At 39.9% G+C, this 22,598-nt stretch overlaps 1 protein-coding gene across 1 annotated transcript in view; it reads left to right on the forward strand.

The window, feature by feature from the left end:
* The window catches only part of LOC145467181 (ectonucleotide pyrophosphatase/phosphodiesterase family member 3-like), a 25,454-nt gene extending 3,829 nt beyond the window's left edge, over positions 1-21,625 (forward strand). The window contains exons 2-26 of the mRNA XM_081450736.1: positions 187-234; positions 348-429; positions 1,033-1,066; positions 1,598-1,686; positions 2,661-2,740; positions 3,438-3,557; positions 4,509-4,584; positions 5,078-5,111; positions 6,593-6,691; positions 7,291-7,366; positions 7,753-7,861; positions 8,321-8,364; positions 8,670-8,748; positions 9,651-9,682; positions 10,246-10,316; positions 11,386-11,439; positions 12,101-12,170; positions 13,409-13,496; positions 16,906-17,093; positions 17,748-17,805; positions 18,707-18,858; positions 19,370-19,589; positions 19,960-20,089; positions 20,682-20,850; positions 21,417-21,625. Coding sequence (XP_081306862.1) covers positions 187-234; positions 348-429; positions 1,033-1,066; positions 1,598-1,686; positions 2,661-2,740; positions 3,438-3,557; positions 4,509-4,584; positions 5,078-5,111; positions 6,593-6,691; positions 7,291-7,366; positions 7,753-7,861; positions 8,321-8,364; positions 8,670-8,748; positions 9,651-9,682; positions 10,246-10,316; positions 11,386-11,439; positions 12,101-12,170; positions 13,409-13,496; positions 16,906-17,093; positions 17,748-17,805; positions 18,707-18,858; positions 19,370-19,589; positions 19,960-20,089; positions 20,682-20,850; positions 21,417-21,563 — 2,349 coding nt within the window. The 3' untranslated portion in view covers positions 21,564-21,625. The remainder of the gene's footprint in view (positions 1-186; positions 235-347; positions 430-1,032; positions 1,067-1,597; positions 1,687-2,660; positions 2,741-3,437; positions 3,558-4,508; positions 4,585-5,077; positions 5,112-6,592; positions 6,692-7,290; positions 7,367-7,752; positions 7,862-8,320; positions 8,365-8,669; positions 8,749-9,650; positions 9,683-10,245; positions 10,317-11,385; positions 11,440-12,100; positions 12,171-13,408; positions 13,497-16,905; positions 17,094-17,747; positions 17,806-18,706; positions 18,859-19,369; positions 19,590-19,959; positions 20,090-20,681; positions 20,851-21,416) is intronic.
* The last annotated feature ends 973 nt before the right edge of the window (positions 21,626-22,598 follow it).

Consider the following 22,598-nt stretch of genomic DNA (forward strand, 5'->3'; position numbering starts at 1 on the left):
AGGTAAGCACTGATGTACACACTCTCGAAAAACAAACGAAAGAACGAACCGACGTATGAACGAATGAACCAAAGAATAAACGAACCAACAAACGAACAAGTAGTAGAACGAATAGTAGAACGAACGAATGTTATGTTATGTTGTGTTCTTAAAAAATAAATGTTTATATTTTTCGCTCTTTTTCAGGATAAGAGATATTGTGGCTTGAGCAAAAGACGACTACTCTTAGTTGTGGTACTGTCAATGTCGTATGTGTACTTAACTTGAAATTTAAACTTATGCAACCATTAATTATCAAGTTGCGTTTTAATAAATATCTATCAATATTAAATTTTTTGTTCTTTCAGGGTGCAGTTCTAGTTATTTTGTTAATAATTATTTTACTTTTGGTGTTTCTGGTTAAAACACATTCAAAGAAGAAATCTGAAGGTGAGATCTTAGTTTGCGGGCATTTCTATGGCTTTTTTTTACAATAACCAGATATGTCTCAAAATTACACCCGCGATCCACGGTCCGCCGCTAACGCTCGAAACTTCGGCTTTCCAAAATCTTTACGTTGTTTAATCACCTGTATCATCAGTTTGATTGGAGTGGTGGCCTCATGATTATTGCGCTCGTCTCCGAATCGAGCGGTCCGGGTTCGAGCCCTGGTCGGGGACATTGTGTTGTGTTCTTGTGCAAGACACTTTACTCTCACAGTGCCTCTCTCCACCCAGGTGTATAAATGGGTACCGGCGAACTTGATGTTGGGGGTAACCCTGCGATGGACTAGCATCCCATCCAGGGGGTATCAGAAATACTCCCAGTCGCCTCATGCTACAGAAACCGGAGATAAGCACCCACCATAAGCACCGGCCTGGCTCGTATGCAAACTTTACCCCTTTACCATCATGAGGCTGGTAGTTAGGTGAAGGAATTTTTCGTACATTCAAAAACCGCGCAGAAAATAAAAATAAGCATATTCGTCAAACGTAAAGGTGATCGTGTAGACGTGTTCTCAGATCCAACTCTTTTTTCCTTACCTCTATTTAGGTGGCAGATCAACTCCAGAATGCCAGGAAATGAGGTGAGATAACTCCTGGAGAGGAAATCACTCTGTTCAGGCTCAATTCATTTTCATCACTTACACAATCATCGTTCTAGATGATGTTGGACGGTGAAATAGGGTGTTTGGGAATAAGCCATGCACTAAAACGGAGCTTTCACGTCTGAAAACGCATCAAATGTTTTTCGTCCACACTACGCCGGAGGAAGACGAGGAATTTAAAAACGCAACAATCACCGGTCATTTTGGATTTATGTTTGAGGATAACTCGGTCAGGGAAATCACTTGAACATTGAGACGCCACTGTCTTTGAAAAGCGCTGTTTTCAAAATGTGTTTCCTCCACACAAAAACGAAAAACGGTTTCAAGAGCGTTTTCGCGAAGCCCCGTTTTTGTGACGGATTAGAGTGGACGGTAGGCCTAACCGTAAAAATAAAGCTACGTTTTCGAATATTTCGCCTGACGCAAGTTTAGGAGAACTTTCATCTTTGCTCACTAGCTTTAGTTAATTATCTCACTATGATTTTTGTCTTGGTTTTTGTTCACGAATAGTTTGCCAGATCCGATAATTCTTATTTCTATGGATGGATTTCGACCTGATTATCTGGACAGAAATATTACTCCGAACATTAATTATCTTGGTAAGATTATTCCGTCGTTTATAGCAAGAGAGAAAGACGGATAGACGGCTAACAGAGAGTCAGTCAAGAAGGCAAGCTTACAGGCAGACAAACGAACAGAAGGACAGACAGGCAGAGAGACAGAGAAACAGCCGACAGGTAGAAAGACATATGGAGACAGACAGACAGACAGACAGACAGACACAGGCAGAGAGACAGACAGGCAGGCAGACAGACAGAGAAACAGAGGGATGAACGAACAGATGGACGGGTGGACGGAGAGCACACTTGATACGGACAGACACTGGCGGGCAGGCAGGAAACTGCAAGCAGAAGAGAATAACGATCACTTGCTGAAAATAAGTTCAATTTCCAGGCAACATGGGTTTTCGTCAAAATCTATTCCCGGAGAATCGCCAGCGCCTGTAATGATACATGTCTAACTGAAATTAGAGACCTTGAAAAAACGACAGTTCGGCAAGTAAGTGCTCTTTGTATGGAAGAGTTCTTTAGCCTTCGTTTGGCTTGGTTAACCATAATCACGCCAAACTTTGGTATTTGAGACAGCTTTCTTGCACGAGAGATCAAGGGGAAATATGCTGTTGTGCGTTTGAGGAAGTATTCAGTAGTAAAGCAAAACTGCAAACCACATAGTTCTTGATAAGTGAATGAAGATGGTGAATTTTAAGCTCGGTAATGAAATGTGAAAGGTGAATTTTTCAACATGACACGAGCGTGAGACAAAGGAAAAATCTGAGATGGGTTCTATTCCTGTCGTGGACTCAGATTGTTTTCTTTGTCCCACGCTCGTGTCATGTTGATCAATTCACCTTTCACACATTTTTCTTATCACGATGCGCCTTGGTTTTCACAGATGGCCAAAATGACCTTCAAATCAAAAGAAAACGCAAATTTAAGTATGCTGAGGTAGGAAACAGCGAAGTGGGGAAAACGTAATGTTGATGTTGTTATTGTCTTTTGTTTTTTGCAATTAGCCAGTAATGGAGTCAGAGCAAACTTTTTGCTCCCCCAGTTTCCGACAAAGACCTTCCCAAACCATTATTCCATGGCAACGGTGAGTATCCACGGCAGTAGAAGTAAACGTCCAACGGCTTTCTTCGCACTTTAAATAGCACTGTAGAGGACGAGGTACCTTTTATAGTTGAATTATGTCTCCGAGAACTCACTGATCCGACAGTAGTTCTCATTAGATTGCTAAGTAACATGAACGTTGCTAAGTAACATGAACGTTTCTAAGGAAAACAAGAGAACGGACGCCATTTTCTTGAATGGCTCGCGTCAGCGTGTTAGGCGCTATACACGACAGCTATTTGATTTGTCTTCTATGACTTCTATGGCATAGCTTGTAGCGAGGTCTTACGATGTGATGATGACAAGAAAACAAATCTGAATCATAGCCTGGTGGTAAAAGAACAGTTCTTAGGCATTTAACGTCGAGATATTTTCATTTGAGATGATAGAGATTGTTTAACATCAGCATTTTTGTATATAATCAGGAAGAAAACTTAAGGTTATTTTCTTTTCGCAGTATGTAACTCACTGTCCTTTTTAATAGACCATTTCCGAGATGCATTTTGGCTCTGTTCAGAACGAGCCTTCGTGCGAAATCGAAACCATTCAGACGAAAATGTGTCCCTCCTAAACTCATTTTCATACGAAAGGTTTTGCACGTGGACTCGTTTTGAAACAGAGGTAAAATGACCCATTACACGCCTCGTGACCTTGTCTTATTGAATTCTATTCATCACTAGGGTCTCTTTCCTGTGCATAGCGGCATTGTGGCCAATAGGTTTAGAGACAATGTCTTGAATGACAATTTTAAGATCGGGGGAGCAACTGCTGATGATCCAAAATGGTGGAAAGGCGAACCGGTGGGTAGATACTGTCTTTTGCCTCGATGCTTCGTTTCTGGAACATGTTTATGCAATATATTAGGGATCCCATGTATCGCTCTCACTTGGGACTTCCGAATTAACCCGGAGTGCTCCTCCTCCTGTTCCTGCTGCTCCTGCTGCTGCCTCTCCTCCTGCTACTTCGGCTGCCTTTCCTCCTCTTCCTCCTCCTCCTCCTCCTCCTCCTCCTCCTCCTCCTCCTCCTCCTCCTCCTCCTCCTCCTCTTTCTCCTCCTCCTCCTCCTTCCGCTCTTCCTCCTATTGCTTTTCAATGCTGTTACCGCTGCTGCTGATGCTCCTTCTCGTACTTATTTTTCTACTGGTGGCGGTGCTGCTTCTGCCCCTTCCCCTCTTGCTGCTGCCGCCGCTGTTCCTCCTCTTAGGGGTGGTTGCTTACGAGAACTTAGAAACAAGAGCTTCAAATGTACTTTTTTAAAATCCTACCATGAACTACTTTTTCTGTTTTCATTCAATTCCAAAGAAATACCATCCTTTTCCAAACTGTTTATCGTGACCAAATAATAATCTTGTGACATTCTTTACATAATTTAAAGGTGATTTCCAGTCCGCACTGCGCATTCTCGAGAATTCGTTTGCGTTTTTCGTTTTGTATCATGTAAGACATCACAAAATGTAAACATTTCGTAACTACTTCCAAGAAGTAATTTTATAAATTCGAAGTTTCAAAACAACCGCCAAATCACTTGATGAAACAACTTCGCAGCTGTAAAAATCAATGAAGCTGTTGGAAAAAGAATTTGAGAGGCCTCAAAGATAAGGTATGTGGTTCGTAACGAAAATCATTGATTCGCATTCCATCGAGTGAGATTTCTAATGTTTATAAACATTAGGGTGCTGGGGCTGTGTAGTGCGGACTAGAAATCATCTTTAAGTACCTCGGACTCCTATCCATGCTTTCTTGCATTGCTAGTTGTGGGTGACCGCCGTTAAGCAAGGTCTTGTGTCCGCGTCATACTTCTGGGTGGGATCAGAGGCCCCTGTTGAAGGTAAGATGTGAGTTATAAATAAGATGTCCATTTAGTTACGTGTTCCTAGTAAATGCTAATATAACAAAATCAATATAATCGCAATTGACTATTCACTGAAAAGGAAGGTAATGCAGTGAACCTCTGAAAATTTGAAACAAAGCCATGCAAGAAGTGCTAAGTGTGGGAAAACGTTCAACCGTTATCAACTGCGGTAAGACAGTCGTAGCCTCGCGGCCAGTTCCCTTTAGGCCCTTCCTTCCAGCCGAAGGCATATCACAGGTAGTCGCTGTAAAAATGCGAGGAAAAGCGTACTGTTCGCTAAGCGATTAACTTGTTGGCGCTCGCTCCTGACTGGTGAGAAAAAACAATTTTTACCTCGATTGATTACAGCAAATTTCATTTGTTTTTCGAACCAAATACATAGAAATTTCTTCGTTCAATTGCTGGTTAGAGTTTGCAACCCACATGTGTAATTTAGAAATTAAAATGATGTGTAATATTTTACTTTCAGGAATACTGCCCAATATCATGTTGCCTTACAATCAGTAAGTATCAACAGAGAAGGCAAAACAGGTACCATTACAAGTTAGACTTATTGAGTATATTGAAAGCTCTATTAATTGCCATGCCGGACGCCGGCGACCCGTTTTGGCGCCAAATTGGAAGCTTGGAGACACAAAATGTTTCATATTTTTCACTTTTTGCAATCTTATATGGTTTTGGAAATTGTAAATCCCTATTCGTGAATATTTAATGCCATCTCCAGTGAGAAAAGTTACCTAATTTCAATGCTATTCCTGTTAACTTGCATTGACGTCAGGACAGTAAAGTATCTCCCGCCTGTTGAATCCTGATTGGTCAATTCAAATTTCAGACGCGCCAGCCTTAAACAAGGCTCTAGAACTTCAATTGTTCTAAGGGGCACCCTTCCCCTTGGGGGTTCTTTTTGCGCTTCCTCCCTCCCCTTCCGCATGTCCTAGAGAATTCACGCAGTAGCAAGCAAAATTACCTGGCTTGCAAAGAATCCAACCGTTTACTTTTAATCGTCGAGATGACGTTACATTTGAAAATATCGGCCATCTGTGCACCGACTTCTTAGTTTTTACAGGTTTTGGAAATGTCAGAATAGCTCTAATAAGATTATATATATATATATATAGTTAGATATAGCTCGCTGGCATACAAAGCTCTGCTTTCATGTCCAGTTTGAGCACTCTACTGGGATGAGTCGTTACTGTTGCAATTGCGTATGCTCACTAGCTCGCTAGTTTGAGCACTCTGGTAATGGCTTAGATACTACCACATGTGTAGTATTTGGGGCGGCTTTTTAAGCTTAGTCTCCATCCTAGTCTTCAGCACTGCACTGATGAGGCCCAGAAGGCCGAAACAGTACTGTCTGCAGTTATATATATATATATATATATATATATATATATATATATATATATATATATATACATATATATATATATATATATATACATATATATATATATATATATATATATATATATATATACATATATATATATATATATATATATATATATATATATATAATAGGAAAGAATTTAAAGGATTTAAAGAATTTCGAATAAAATGTTGACAAACTCCAAATCTCACAAAACGGAAATTTAAGAGAAATTTAACATGTCCGAGTGCTTTGGGTTTCATTAGGAAATATTGGGCTCTTATTAACCGAGCACGAGGGGCGTACTGGGGAATATTGGCGCGAGGTCGTAGCAGTACGGATCGAGCGCAGTGACCAAGTGCCAATATTCCCCAGTACGGCTCGAGCAAGCTAGGTTAGTAAGTAGTTTATTATACCGCACCTGCGTTGGTCCTTGAAAAAGCAAAAAATACACGGCTTATGACTATGACCGTTTCCATGGAAACGGTCCGTATAGCAAAATCCCCACCAAGAAAGAACCAATCAAAACGCACGGACCTACCTCAATAATGAAAAATATTTGCCATGCATGGATCTTTTCTCAGTGTTATCTTGGTGGTCTTCTTGACTTGTTAGGTCCCATCCATTTGAAGCTCGTGTGGATAAAGTACTGAGCTGGTTGGATTTTCCGCCACACTGTGGTCCGGTCGACCCTAAGAAAGACAGTGGCGATTGGTAATAAATATTTGGATTTTTATTGTATCAATTCACGTCAAGTTAGCAGCAAGTTTAACGGGAAATACACATCTTAAGGGAGCTACGTCACGGTATGCGTATTTTGAATAGTTTAGCCTAAATTGTTCAACTTCGTCATTTGTAATCCGCGTTAATCTTCTCCATCCATAACCATCCTTGTTCCTTTATGGTTATTATTATCTCTTTGGTGTTTTCAGTTTTCCTTCAATTCAAACGTAGTTTTGTCCGTGGCCAAAAAACTCAAAATGCCGTGACTGAGCTGCTTTAAATCTTCGCACACATATAGTCCTCTTCACCGCTTGCCAGAACAGAAAAGGCAAGAAGAGGAGTCAAAGTTTGTATTTTGGGAATGAGAAGAAGTGCTTTTAGAATTTGGTTTCCAGTGTCGCTGTAATACGCTTTTCTACTGGTTTGTATTTAGCCTATGGGCTCGTCAAAATACTGCAGGACTCTTGAAACTACAACAAGCGATACTACGCGATAACACACCTAGTAAAATATATATTCTGGTAACCTCGAATTTAAGTTAATAGAATGGTCTTACAGTTAACTTTTTGATGGTTTTTTTTTTTCTGTAGGCGGCCCTCCTTCATCACCTTGTATTTCCACGAACCTGATTACACCGCTCATCGTAGTGGACCTGACTCGGCAAAGGTGAAATGAACCAGTTCAGTTTAAGTCTGCTTTTTCAGCGTTAGGCGTTTTATTGTGTAGAAATAAAATATGGGTTCCTGTTCGAGACAACAGATAAACTTGTAATCGGTAGCTAGACATACTCTGCTAATAGTCCCATAAAAAAAAAAAACTAAATCGTTTTTAGGTGTCCACACATAGCGGCTATCGGCTGTTGTCTGTCCTCAGTCCTAGGTCTTTTATTGAACTTGGTCAGTGTGTCATGGGTTAGGATCCAGTATCTTTAGGTTATTTCTAGGTATGACCTGAAATAATAAGGTAACCCATGGGAATTCGGAACAACATTCAAAACTATATCTGGTGTAGCCCTTATGATACGCCAAATTTATTTAACTTATATGTTGTAGACGAACATACAAATCCAACGAGTTGATGAAATGATTGGAAGACTTTGGAATGGTCTTAAGGAGAGATCCATGCAAGACAAGATAAATATAATCTTAGTTGGAGATCACGGTACAGTGCTGGTTTATACTATTACGCTCAATGATTTCTGTAAATTGTGACATTTGATCACGGGTTCTCAAGCGTCCATTTTGTGATGATGGCGAATGATCGATATTCAGTTTATGAGCCTGTAGAAAAACTTAAGACTTTTTAAAGAGAGTTTTTACTTAATTAATTAGTCTATTATTTTTCTTCAGTAATTGTTTAGTTAGTTATTTCTTTTGTTCTATTTATTTATTTAATCATTTGTTGTTAGGCGCATTGAGTTAAGAAATGCGCCCTACAAAAATGTAAATATTATAATTATATAAGTGCGTACAGGTTTGAAAGTTCTTTGAATGTTCTTATATTGAACGTAATCATCAAACTTCAAGCCAAAATTTAGTTCCGACTTGTGAAGTGCAAGCGAGAAGGCACGTCAGAAATGGGAAAGTTTTACCGTAAAAATGTTTTTCTCTTCTTGGCTAGGTATGGCGCCGAAAAGTTGTACACGAATAGTTTACACAGATACGGTAAGCATTACACGGTATTTCCTTGCCGTTCAGTTTAGGTTGATAAAAAAATATATATATTAGATTGCTGTCGTGTTAACTATGAAGCTCTGGTATCTTTCTTCATCGAGAATTATTATATCTTTATTATATTTTTACTACTCTGTTTTCATAAGACACAACTTCAACGATCAAATGTTTGAATACCCTGAACATTGGGTTAGCCATTTTGAAAATGTTTACAACGCTGGAGGTTTAAAACATTTATGTACATAAGTAAGGATGTGTGCTTGAGTGTTATATATTCCTGCATTTGTTTCTTTCAGTACAACGTTACTTTAGATGATATATACTCCCCTCAGTGGTATGGTGGAGCCTTTATATCGATGGATCCAAAACCTGGAGGTACGTAATACTGCTCTGCTTCAGGAGAGGCAAGGAAGTGAAATTATAGACTTCAGCTCGTTGCTTTTTCTTCTTTTTTTTTTTAAACAAAGAAGTCAAAAAGGCCATTTGATGCTTGCATAACCTGTGGCAGATGTTCGAGTGTTTTGGGAGAACTCAAACGTCCTTGTTACACCCAAGCCTGGGATTGAGTTACCAAATTTTGCGAGCTGCATCGACGCAAATGAGTGTTCTCTTCATGCAATTAAGACCTTGCGTGCAAGTTCTAGTTATCAAATAAAGTCGAACCTCTATTCAACGGCTAACCTTTATTTGGCGGCCAGGGGCCAAAGTCCCGGAAACATTGTCAGTTATACACTGTAATTAAAACCTCTATTCAACGGCCACCTCTGTTAAGCAGCCGCGGCCAGCTTCTTGCCGTCCCAAAGGTGATTTTGTTTTGTTTTATACCTCTATTAAACGGTCAGGAAGATTTGAAGTTGGACTTTTTTTAGTCAGATGAAGGTAAAAGAATGGTAACGTGGAAACGTAATTGTTTCTTTGGCTTTTGGTAACGTTATGGACCGTATTATAGCCATTATTGTTCGACTTTTTCTCTACTTGCATTTATTTGTACTTATATTTGTTAAACTAAAAACTGGACCGCGCCCAACGTTGTTTTCGGGTGAACCTCTATTAAAAGGCCACCTCCGTTAAGCGGCCAGTTGTCTCGTTCCCGAGAGTGGCCGCTTAATAGAGGTTCGACTGTATTAGAATTCTTTATGATAAGTGGCATACATTTCCCAGAGGGCTACAGATAGACGGAATTTTCTACTTAGATGAATGCAGCACACTAAAACAATGGGGGAGTAGTTAAGGTGATTGTTTTCACACTAACCGTTGTCTTCATTTTCTTCCCTCAGTTTCAGCTGAAGAAATAGTGTCTCGTCTGAAAGTAAGGTCACATTGTTTTTGTTTTGCTTAGAAATCTATATCCATGAATGAACCATTTTACAGTTGTGAGCTTAGTTACCAGGCCTGTGAATGCAAGCGAGGCTGGGGGTGACCTTGCTTTGATACCGACCTCTCTGCTTTTCGCATTTAAATGCCAACCAGTTAGCAAAAGAACAACTTGATTTGCACAACAAAAGTAGTGAGGTCTTTATCAAAACGAGGTCACCTCCAGCCTCACTGCCATTCAAAGGCTAGGCTACTTAGCAGACAATTAAAAAATGGTCTATTCTAGCCTACACTAGTTTCAAAAGTCGGGGTTGCATATCACTGAAAACAAAGCACCACACCAAACAAAGTGTCATTTGAATAAGTGCGCGAAATATAAACTAAACAAGGAAACGTCTTGTCGATAAAACGGCAAGACGTCGAATTTCCACAAAAAAAGATGATTATTTTAGTTTGTTATATTGTACTATTTGGTCGAACGTTTAGCATAGAATGATTTAAAACCAACTTGTCTTATAAAAATGATTTTTTTTCTTGTTTCGTCTTTAACCCTTTTAGTGTAAAAGTCCTCACTTTCGGGTGTTTTTAAAGGAAAACCTTCCAAAGCGTCTTCACTATTCAGATAACAGGTATTTGTAAATTCTTGTGTTTATAGCTTTCTTCGATGCTTATAAAGCGGTTTTCGTTTTACTTTTTCAAGTAAACTTCATGTTCTTTGATTTATTTATGATAAATTTATTATTATTTTTTTAACGCAAACTCTTTGGCAAAATAGCCTCTTTACTGGCCTCAACCAACTAAGAACAAATAAATTAATTACAATACTTAGAGAGGAAGCCAAATCAGCCTTAGCAGGTGGTTTTCAGGCAGGTCTTCTATCCTGGTCAAATTGGAATTTGAAAATGTAGGTTTTTCAGGAGGCATGAAAACGTACGGAGAAACTGGAGAAAAACCCTCAGGGGAAGGCGAGAACCAATTAAAAAATAAAAAAATACAAAATATCTTGATTGACCACTCCCCCATTCAGGGCCAGTGAAAGCCAGTGAAACCAAATGGTGAAACAAATAATGCACATGAACACAACATGGTTAAAAATCCCAACTGGCGGGAGGCAGACCAGTTGGCTATTTACAAGCATGATGGAGGAGTTGAACTAGGGTCTACCGAGAAACAACTCCAGCTAAGTGGTCAGAGCGGGACCTGAACCCGCGACCAGCGGATTTCAAGTCCGGCGCCCTAACCCGCACTCGGCCACGCTGCCTCCTCAAATTACAAATTCAACCACATTTGGCACCGGGCTGGAGTCGAACCCAGGCCACATTTTTGTGAGGCGAGCGCTCTCACAACTGCACCAACCCTGCTCCCCGAACATGTTTTATTCTCTATTTCCTCGAGACGGTATATCGAGAATTTAGCTGAAGCATAAAAATAGTTGCTATGATCAGTCCACTGAAAAAGATGATCGGATAAATTGGCGTAATTTCTTTTAAAGGAATATTGTCATGTTAGGTTAAAGGCTAAAGCCCTGGGTTTATTTGTCCAGCTACCCAAGCCCTCCTTTTACTTCCGATGGCTCCACCGGAAGTAAAAACATATAAAATTTGAGCAATAGACCCAGATATTGGACTAGAGGAGTATGTGGATCTACAATTTACGACACCCCAAATACTGTTGCTGACCTCACAAATTATCTTGCAGGAGAATCGGACGAATCATCGCAATTCCAGAGGATGGTTGGCTCCTAGGAATAAAGTGAGTACAGTACATTTCCCTGAATTAGAGCTTTCTTGAAATGAAATAAATGTCCAGTGATAATGAGATAGTGGTAACATTACTGATGAACAAGCCAATGTCGTTTTTAGAAAACTCTCGCAAAATGTATTCAGAGAACTTAATTCGAGTATCTTTTTTGCTACTTTCGAATTCGGCGAACTATCGTTTCATTTTGTGATATTTGAAAAAGTTCTATATGTTCCTGAAGCAACGTTAAAATATTGGAAATGTTTGTGACATTATCTGAAAGATTTTCCAATGACGGCCATCATAGCAAATGATCAACAGTTAACAATTGCACACTAGTTTGACTAGATGGACAGAGTAGTTCCGAGACAGGTCCGGGCCACAATTTTTCGTCGCGATCTTGCTGAGCAACTGATACAGACATGACGGCTTAATAACTCTCGGGGTATTCTCGAGTCCTCGTACTATTCGTTAATTGGTTGTTCATTATTGAAAATCGGAAAATTTACGGGTGTGTCAACGAAGATTTGTCCGATTTGTTTCCGAAGATTTGCCTGTCTTAATGATATACTTGATATTATTACAAAACAGAGCCTTTCATCTGGACAACTAAAGTTTGCCTTAAAAACTGCTGGTAGTTAATTACAGTGTACTTTATTCTCCGTTATTTTAGCTCCACTTCTGGAATCAGATATTGCAATGGAGGAGATCACGGTTATGACAACTTGGATGTTAACATGCGGGTAAGAAAAGTTTAATAAAACTCTGCTTGATTCACTTTACTAACTTACAAGTTGTGAATTTTGTTTGTGTTGATATACTGCCGCTTTCCGCGGTGAGCTTGATATAAATGGCAATCTTTGTTACTGTGGAAGTTCTTCCTGCTTTTGTTCCCGTTTGCAGCACTGACTACACATATATTTTCCAAATATTAAAATCAATGTAATGACAACAAAACTGATCTGAATAGGAGATCATCGCAGTTATACAGCCAATCTATACAGTTAAGAAAATAAGGCTTGAAAACAAAAATTCAGCTTCGAACAGGATTTGAACCGGTGCACTGCTCTACCAACTGAGGTATCAAGTCAACCGGGGCAGGGGCCCGTTTCTCGAAGGTCCCGAAAATTTTTCGCCCGCGGAAAGCCATAGCAAAATCTCAAGCTTACGATTACAGAGCTGTTTTATTTGCGTATTCTTAATATGAACAGAGGTTCCCTTCATACTAGAAGTTTCAGGCGTATACGCCTTCCCGTTTTTAGATACAGATGAACTAAAAGTGACTTTACGGGCCCGAAAAGTTTCCGGGGCTTTCGGGAAACGGGCCCTGCAGGGCCGTTATTCAAGGGTGTTTCGGTAAATTGCTGAAAAGCAATTTTTTTTTTAGCGTTTTCATGGTGGCCATATTTGTGCTCTGAAAGGGCAGGAAAAGTTTGCATAAGAAAAGAATTCATTTCCCAAAACAGACAAATTCTTTTGTTTGCGAACACCAATATAACCGCCGTGACGTCATGGTAAAACGCTCTGTTGTTTTCAAATTTTATGCAAATTAGCTTTGAGCTGTTTCTTGTCATGTCTGAATTTATTTTCCTTGCTTTTTCAGGTAATTCTAGATTCGTTTGTTTTTTCAGTTTCTTTTTAGACATATCGGTCAAAATAAGGCTTGTTAAACTGTAACTCTTAAAGGCCCTTTTTTTTTTTTTGGCAAATCCTGGATGGCAGTCATTGCGTTTCGAGATTCAGTTTTTGATTCGTACATCAAAAGTAGACCTTTGGCAAAATCACTAGCGCAGGCCTAAATTTTCAAAATTGTTGGTTATTGGTTATAATTCAAGTCCGGACTCACTGTGCAGCAATAAGCAAGCGGCCGCGAAGCATACTGGATTGAAGTGGGCCTTCGTGCGAGGTTGTGTTGAAACAATGTTCCATGTAAATTGATTGGTTTCGTATATGCAAAACCACCTGTCTGTTTATATTTCAGACTCTTTTTGTGGGTCACGGTCCCGCTTTCAAGAAAGGAAAAGTAGTGGAGCATTTTCAGAATACCGAGCTTTATAGCATGATGGCAGGTAAACGTTATGTTATTCGTTGTTTGAACCAACACCTACGCTCTGATTGGCTCCCCGAGCGGGCGAAATAACCCTATCTTTCCTAATCGGGATCGCCCGCTATGTCCCGCAAGAAAATGTCTTGCGTGTTTCTGGACCTGAACTTCGTCTCGGTCACAAACACGCATCAACAGATCTTAGCGCAGTGGCAAATATCCAGCCATCTTGTCCTCAAGCTGGTCAATAATTCATATATGCAGGCCGGTTCCTATATTAGCACTTAAGACTTTGTCATCAGCTTTGATTTCATCACAATAGCATATTGGAGACCATCTAAAAATGAAAGTCTTTGTTAACAGTGCCGACGTCATATCTGTTGTGGTGTTTTTGTTACGATTTGTACCGTAAGAGGCTGGTTTTCACGAGATTTATTAAACTCAACAATTCTCTACCCACATTTTCTATTACACTTGACGTGTGAACGCTTATGTAACCAAAAAAGAACTTCCTCTTTAATTGACGTGAATCTCAGATTGAATGAAAAAACATATTGTGCTTTTTATTATCGTTTAAAATGCGACCGCCATCTTATAATGTTGTTCAATATGGCGGGCTAACACAGTTGCTGATATGCTTGGCTATTTCCACATGGACAAACCTGTATTCTAAACTTCTAACACAGCACACCCCAAACTGTTCCCAGATTACACTAAAATGTTACACAAAAATCCAGATCGAAAGGTCTTTAATGCTTGATTGATACTACAACCAAACTCTCAACGAGGTGAGAATTTGATCGCGGGCTAGAAACCGAGAGCAAGCTATCAGCAAGGGACTGAACAAATGGAGGTGAACTGGTCGATTCTAAACCACACGCCTTTGAGGCTCAAGTTTGAGCATCTAGCAAGTAGAACAAAAAAGAATTGGGCCACAGGGTGCTTTATGGAACTCGGGAGCAAGTTATCAGTGACTGAAAGCATGGGATGAACCGTTCAATTCTAAATCAAACTTCAGGTTAAGCATCTACATGTAGAAACTAAAACGAAAAAAGGACATGACCAGAGGATGCTTCATGGAACTCGGAACTGAAAGTATTAAGGGAAACTGGCCAACTCTAAATCACAGCACTTTTCGGTAAACGTTCATATCCGAGCAACCTGGCACTAGAGCAAAATAGGACTTAACCAGAGGATGCTCAGTGGAACTCGGGATTTCGTGCAGAAGTGCTACGCCCAAGTGAAATGATCAACACCTTTCTGGCGGTTTCTCTCGTCACAAAGCAAGATAGAGGGTGGATCTGTGATTGCGTTACTACAAAGTTGCTATTGATGTCGAGCGACAACAATTTGCATTTTTCCACCTATTTTATGTTGCCAGTATTCAAATTATTTGGCCCTGCTAAAGATAAACGTTTTCGATGCCTTTTGTTTACGGTTTCCGAGCTATTGGGGGTAGAAAAACATAAATGCCTTTGCCAGGCGATGCTCTGCGGTGCTCTGGCAATATATCGTGCGTCAGCGATACGTCGACAGATCGATTCCTTCTCGCCTCTCTGACGGTCTGCTTCACTAACAAAGGCAATTAGAGATTGCCATCTTAACGTCAGGGCGTTGATAAATGTGTTTCTTCCGCTGTATATTCAATACGTCAACATTTTTTGTCACTGACTCAAGACCCAAAGAGCGGTTACGTAACTTAAATCAAAGTGATAAAAGTTGCATATTCACCCCTGGTGATCCGTGTGAGGTTAGGATCAACTGTCAGTGTGTGTTCGAGAGTCAGCTGTCCTTATACTTTTCCTGTTTTCTATTCGTGACTGGAAGGTTCCTTATACAATATGACACGATTTAGCATCAATCGGCAAAGAAGAGTGGATCACTGCTTGATGTTTGATCGGAAAATTACCAACACATTATCACCACGCCAGCGAATAGCCATGTTCCAGACCAGTCAACCAGGTCCATCACACTCTGCTGACAAGGAGAGCTATGGCGAAGTGATGAACAGGCAAAATCAACGGTCCTGTCGGGGCAACTTTACAAAGCCAATCAACATGACTACGAACGAACTGATGGAATGGCAATATCTCTTGAAACGACGCCTCATTGAGGACACCCTGCAAAAAAAGGCGGAACGCGGTATGTAGCGAAATAGAACGAACCTGGTTTTTGCAAGGAAGTCATTTAGAAAAGCATCGGCACAATTTGCGTGTCACACTTGAGCTGCAGGATCGAGGGTTAATGATGTGATGACTGGTAAAAGGCGAACTGATTGAAGATGCGTTTCCTCAACATCGAAAAATGAACTTAAAAAAACCAAAGCAGTGGATATGTTTTGGCTCAATTTTTCCCTTGGTACAATTGGTATTTTCCTTCGTTTTATATTCATTATTATATATTACCATGCCTAAGAACAAAGGAAAAAAAAAGGATTGTACCAAGACTAAGATTGAACCACAACATCCGTATTGCGAACGAGGATCGCAGTCAGTGACATCACGAAAAAACTAAAGTTTTGCTTAGATTTGCTGTTTACAAAACTCAGGTCAGTGATAAGGCAACGCAATGCTAAAGCCCGTCAGTAACAACAACAGCAATCCTTTATTTACACACGATTTAGTTTAAAGCAATAGGTTTGCTTGTGGGGTCGTGTTTACACTAAAAACAGAAATATGTACAGTAATAATATGAAATGTGTTAACAGCACTGAATTTTATTTAGTTCAAGTTTTGTCAGCGTTCTTGTTATCATGTATATAGCTTACGTATATTTTATTACTTTTTAGTCTTTATGTAGTGGCGATAATTTGTAAGTGTTTAGAGAGCAACGGAGTTTGTTATGAATGAGATAATGCTTTATAAGCATTTCTGTAAAATAATGGCTTTCAGTCTTCAATAAAAAGATAAGCATACAAATGACTTTTTCAGTGTTTATGTGCCTTTAGTGTGTAATTGTGATTTTCTTGAATTTCCTTCGATGAAAAAGTTTTACAGTGGATCAGAACAGTTGGTAATGAAAGCTGATGAACTTGAACTCTGGACAGCTTCGTTAACAACCTGGAACTTTATTACAGTACAGAGGAACCGTTGAATATTAATTGTAAACAAACATTGCGCAATTGTTATAAACCTTTATTAAGCTATTAAGCGGACACTTGGGGAGGTCCCGAGGGTGTCCGCTTAATAGAGGTTTCACTGCCGTAAATCTTAAAAACCAGTCTGACAAGTTCTACAGAATTTCACGGCCGAAGAAAACACGAAGAATTTCACCGTCAGCTTTGCTTTTGCGGTCAGGCTAGCTACGTCTTACAATATCGCAAAAACCTTCCCGTTTTTCTTTTAGCGTGCGCCGATGAGTACCAACGTTATCAGCGCCCGTGAACTTTAAAAACCTTAAAGAGCCACCTAAATTAGTCTTTTTATTGGTTCCAGGTATCCTCGGCCTTAAACCCGCCCCGAACGACGGGACGCCTGGTAGTTTGTTGCACCTGTTAGATCCGACAGCTGTTGACGTCGCTGTTCCTGAATCAAAAAGCGATGGTAATCCTATGAGAAATGACATCTGTCGCTATCCCAAGAGCCTGGTAGACTGCACACAATGCATTTGTCCTTGGTGCCAGGTGAGTGAGATGCTGGTGTACTTTCTAAAGCTAGAGAGAAATGAATTTCAATCATTAGGTAAGCTTTACGATGCAAATTCTACCGGGCGACACTCTTTCAAAAAGCGTGATGCTTTGTCCTTTTTGGAGCCGCCATACTGTGACAAATGTCCTCAGAGGGCGGAGGTCATCGTGGAAGAGGGTTGATGGTCGCGTTTAGCCTACATTAATCGTTATTTTACACTTAACACTATGCCATAGAAAGTACAGCCAATCAGAACACAGGAAAGCCGTTGTATATTTCACCGTATTACCCCTAGCCTTCTCATCATGCGCCGCGCGTATGTCGCATTGATTGTGTGTTGGTCACTGTATTTTCTATGAAAATGTATGAAATAGTGATACAATGCTCTCTCGGGGTAAAACGGCTCGTGTCTATACCGAGAAAATACAAGTGACTCGTTGGATGTTCCATTGTACACCACTCGAAAGCGTTGCGGAACTAGTATTAATTACATATTCGAAAAAATATTTAGGACTTTCGAATTCAGGCCATTGCAACTAGGATTTAGGCGAAATTGTTTTTAGTTTTGGATCTACAGTGTTCAATGAATGTGTAAATACAAATGTTGCCGTTAATTCTTTTTTTTTTTTTTGTCGTTTTTTTTATATTAGGCGAATAAAAGTGATGTTGCTCGATATGATAGAATGCTAAACTTCTCAGACGAACAAAGTAAGTTCATGGACTACCATTTGTCTCTTCTGCTTGAGAATTGTGTGCAAAAAATTGTTTAAAGAGCAAATGCTGTAATCACGATTCGATGTTAAACATATTAATATAACTGGAAAAGTATGAATTGGGCTGGGGTTTTTTATTGCGGTGTACAAGGACATAATCCCTTGGACGCCATGTGAAAAGAATATCACGAAATATGTATTTGTCTGGGCGCTAAAACATGTTAGAGTTAGTGAAATAAGACCGCATTGAGAATAGGCTATTTCCGAATTATCTTAGGCCTCTTTCTCAAAGCGAGTCTTGGTGCTCATCCTTTCATATGAAAATGAGATTTCATTCCCTTGCAAATTTAACTCATTTTCATATGAATGGTTGTGCACCTGGCTTCGCTTTGATAGAGAGGCTTGGGTCAACTCGGAAATGGGCTAATTTTCAATGGGCTGGTTTTCAGCGTAGGTTTCCATGTAAGAAATGTTCCTCTTCTAACCACTTAGTCTACAATACAGCGGTGTTCACTAGCTAGACTGTCGAAGCAACAACCATTTCTTTGGTTGTGCTCCATCACGCTACCTAATAAAAAAACTTGCGTGACTTTGCCGTCCAGTCAGAAGTAAAACCAAAACCAATTGTGATTCGCTCGCACACGTTTTCCCGCGCTTCGCGTCGGCTACATGTTCATGTATTTGCCTGGAGTTTCGATAAGTTATCTGGACTGTCTGGTTCTTAAAGTTTTGATGAATCAGGGTGATTACTTTGGTTTTGGTTTTACGATAGTTAGTTGAAATCGTTCTATCTTCACGTCAGTCTGCTACTTTTTAGAGGTTCGTCTGAAGGGCTTCGATAGCCTTTTGATTTCACAAAGTTTGTTTGTCCATTAACCAATCCTGTTTTATCTTAGTATCTCAACTGCAAGAAACGCACCTCCCGTGGGGGGTACCCGAAGGCGGAGCCGGTCAAGGAGGCTGCATTTTAACACAGAACGATTTTGTGACGGGCTATAGCACCTCTCTTCATTTGCCATTATGGGTAGCGTACAGATTAGATGGAAAGGTGCGTTATTCCAGATCTGAACGTTATTAGACACGAAAACGTACAAGTACAGTTTAATTCGGAGTTATTTTGGCCAAGTACAAAAGTACATTTAAATTGAAGGAAACCTGAAAATAGTAGTTTAATAAGGTAGAAAAACACCAGATATAATTTTAAACCATAAAGCAATAAGGATGGTTAAGGATGGAAAAGGTTAACCCGGATAACAAACGACGAACTTAGAGTAAACTGTAACATAGTTCCTTTAAGCGGCGGGCACTAGGGAGGTTTCCGTGGGCGTCCTCTTAAAATAGGTTGAAGACAAGTTGTTCTACGTTGTTGTTATAATAAGCTGAAGCTGTTGCTCGTAACGTTTTGAAGTTAAAAGATACTGAAGAGAACTTTCTGAAGATAAAAACAAGGTTTTGCTTTTGGAACATTGAGCCCAAGATTTTACGCAACAGTTTTGTGTCCAGGCTTTAAGTTTTCTGTAAAATAAAATATTTCTGTGCGTTTTGCCACTATTATCTAGAAATCCTCTCAAACAGCCACGCGAAGAAACTGTTTTCGACAAGATATACGACTGAACGATTCCCAGACCTCGCTCTGCGCTCATTACAGGGGCTCTTCTTTCGACCGTGGTCACATGGCGCCGAATGCCGACTTTGACACCTTTGACGAAAATGATGAGACGGTGATGAACTCATTTTTGCTGTCAAATATAGCACCTCAACATCATGGATTTAACGGTGGTAAGATTTTTAAAAGGAATCTTTTATTAAAGCATGTTACGTCTCACCTATATTCTCGCTGTTTAGTAAATCTCAGAAAGACAACAGTGTTGTCCCAGATCATGAGATGATCTCACTTCGCTTGACTATGAAGATCACTTCCGCTGAGGTTGTCGAAATTTCAGTCACCAGTCACAGTTCTTTCCAGCACTACACTCACCCGGACGATCACAATATACGAACTAACTTCTCTTTAATATCTACCAGGTAACTTTATTTTAACACATACCACGATGTTTTTCTTTTAATACCTGCCGCATGTTGAGCGATTTCCTGTTCTCGGCCAAATAATCTCTATTTGCTACTTTATGAGCTTTCTTGCCCTCGTTAGGAATCTGGCTTGAAGCTGAGAGAATGGTCCGGAATCTCTCCGTTACTCACTCACAGGTTTACGTCATATCCGGTTCGATATTTGACGAGAATGCGGATGGACTCCGCGATGACGATGGAAACATAACGAGGTTGGTACTGAGGCCCCTTTCTGTCTCTTGTCAACTTTTTTGAGCGTCAGATACATGAATTTGGATCTTGGGAACCAGGGTTGTTATACCTGGAAAACGTGTCACTAACCTATCGACGGATTAATTATCGAACGGACGGATTGTCTGTCTGTCTGATTTACGGAACGACGGACGAATGGACTGGTCGACTGACTGGCTGTTTAACTGGCTGACTGACACACTGACTGGCTGGCTGGCTGACTGACTGAGCCACTGACAGACTGACTGACCCACAGACTGACGGAGTGATGACTGATGACTGATGGTTTAACTGGCTCACTGACTTACTGCCTGCCTGATCATGACTGTCTTATTTTGCTATAATAAAAGAGAATAAGTACTACATGTATGATATTCATCCACGTTCCCTCGTTCTAACTCAGACCCCCACCATCGTGGGGGGGAGATGGCTATCGTCGACAAAATATATATATCCACCTTTGAAGGTTTGAAATGAGTCAAGTTAATTAGCCGTTGAATGTATTAATTAACCCTGGCGTGCTATTACATGCAGCGTCTCTTAGTCTAGATCTCTATTCCAATTTTTTCACAGGTGGCTGAAAAACGACAGCAGTTCAGTAGCCATTCCTACTCATTATTACAAAATCATCCTGCGGTGTGACACCAACAAGAAGCCGTATCACAAAGTACCCGGATGTGAAGGACGGCTTGACGTCATTTCCTTTGTCTTACCACACTTGCCTAAACGTCCGTGTTCCAAGGTGAGTGTGCCAACGCAATAAAAAAAAGTTGACCCCGCAGTGAAATCCATTGAGATCATCACCCTTAAAATTTGACAGTTCATTGTAATAATTACCCTCATTTGTCGGTTTTCTTTTTATTCACTGGGCTCTTGACATTTTCAAGTCCATGAGAGTGTGAGTTGGCAGCAATGTTTTGTTGCGCTGGTTTGAATATCAGCAACACTCAGTACCCCTTAGTCAATATTGTAATTCAATGAGTCCTTGATGTATACCTCTCAAAATGGTTCTTTTGGATGGGAAAAAGCACAATTCAGGGAAAAAGAAAGTGATGCAGGAATTGGTTTTCGCCAATGACCTCTTTTAACGATTGCGTGACTAACATTATAAATTATTAGATGTTTATATGTCTGTGAAAGGACACCTTGGAGCTCATTTATAATTAATAATTGGACGGGTTTAGATTCGTCCTTTATGTAATTTTCGCTAATTGGACCATTGGAAACTATTCTCTTTGATTTACGTTTTGAAACAATCGACCTATTACAGTTAAATCGACTGTCTTTTCTCACTTACTACTCTTGCAGTTTCAGTCTTCTTCCAAGTATTTCTTGGAGAACACAGCCAGGGTTCGTGACATCGAACTGTTGACAGGAATCAAGTTTTTCAGCGGACTTCCACCAGCTGAGCAGGCGCGCATCAAAACTATATCTCCTGTCGAATTGTGGGTCTAAGCGTTCATTGATCAAGAATGTTGTAATTGTAAGGAAATATACTATGACTAGTAAAGATAATTATTTTTATACGTTTGTCGTTGAGAATTGAATCATACTTTCTGAAATTGTGCATGTAACTTCTTTCTCTGCCAGTTTGACAGTATGCCAACGTGTATGGGTTTTATTTTTGCAAAATAAAAGATATATGTAAAATAGTTTAAAACTGTGAATTGAACAGTAACATTGAATTATACTTTCTGCAACTATGGGAGAAGCTTGTTTCACTACCAGTTTGACACCTTGTTTACTTTGATCATCAAAATGTAAATTCTCTTTGCTCTGAAAAACCAAAGCACTGTCTTTAGCAAGCAGACTTTGGTGTTTAAGAGAAGGGTCGCCATGTCTAATGCAACACGTGTGCAACAAAGCAGCCAGAATCATGCAGTCACCTTTTTCAAATGTTGATAAGATTAATTAAGCTTGCACGTTAATTTGTTCAAATATTTTCAGCAAAACGTACCTACCTTTGACTAAACTGGGTAGTGAATTCTCAAAAATTGCCAGAGGCTTTCACTGAAATACAGCGAACTTGGATGCACCAAGAAAACGATTATTACTTTTGAAACCGAAGCACATGTTTTCTCATAGAACATGATTCAATCTGGGGCAATATCACCTGTTAAAGTTTCAAAATGAATAGCCAACAAATTCTTATCAATGGAAATGTTCAAATCATGGCCTCTACTGTATTACAGCACGGAAACTAGGGGATATAACCATAAATAAAAACTTACATTTTGGCTGTGGACGACAGAAGCAATGACTCCGCAACTTGAAAATAGCTGCTAATTGTTTTCAAGTTTTTGTTGCCATTTTGAAGGAAGAAATGGCTCAAAAATGGCTGTGCTTTGTCTTACCTCCTAGAATCACATTCTCCTCGTTGAGTTTAAGCAATTTCCCTGAGGTAAAAATCTTTGTTCATGTTTGCACATGAAACATTGTGGAATGAACTGAAACTTTGTTACCGCGCAAACTGAAAGAGCGCGCGCCAAC

This window comes from Orbicella franksi, chromosome 14, assembly GCF_964199315.1.
Source record: "Orbicella franksi chromosome 14, jaOrbFran1.1, whole genome shotgun sequence".
Lineage (NCBI taxonomy): Eukaryota > Metazoa > Cnidaria > Anthozoa > Scleractinia > Merulinidae > Orbicella > Orbicella franksi.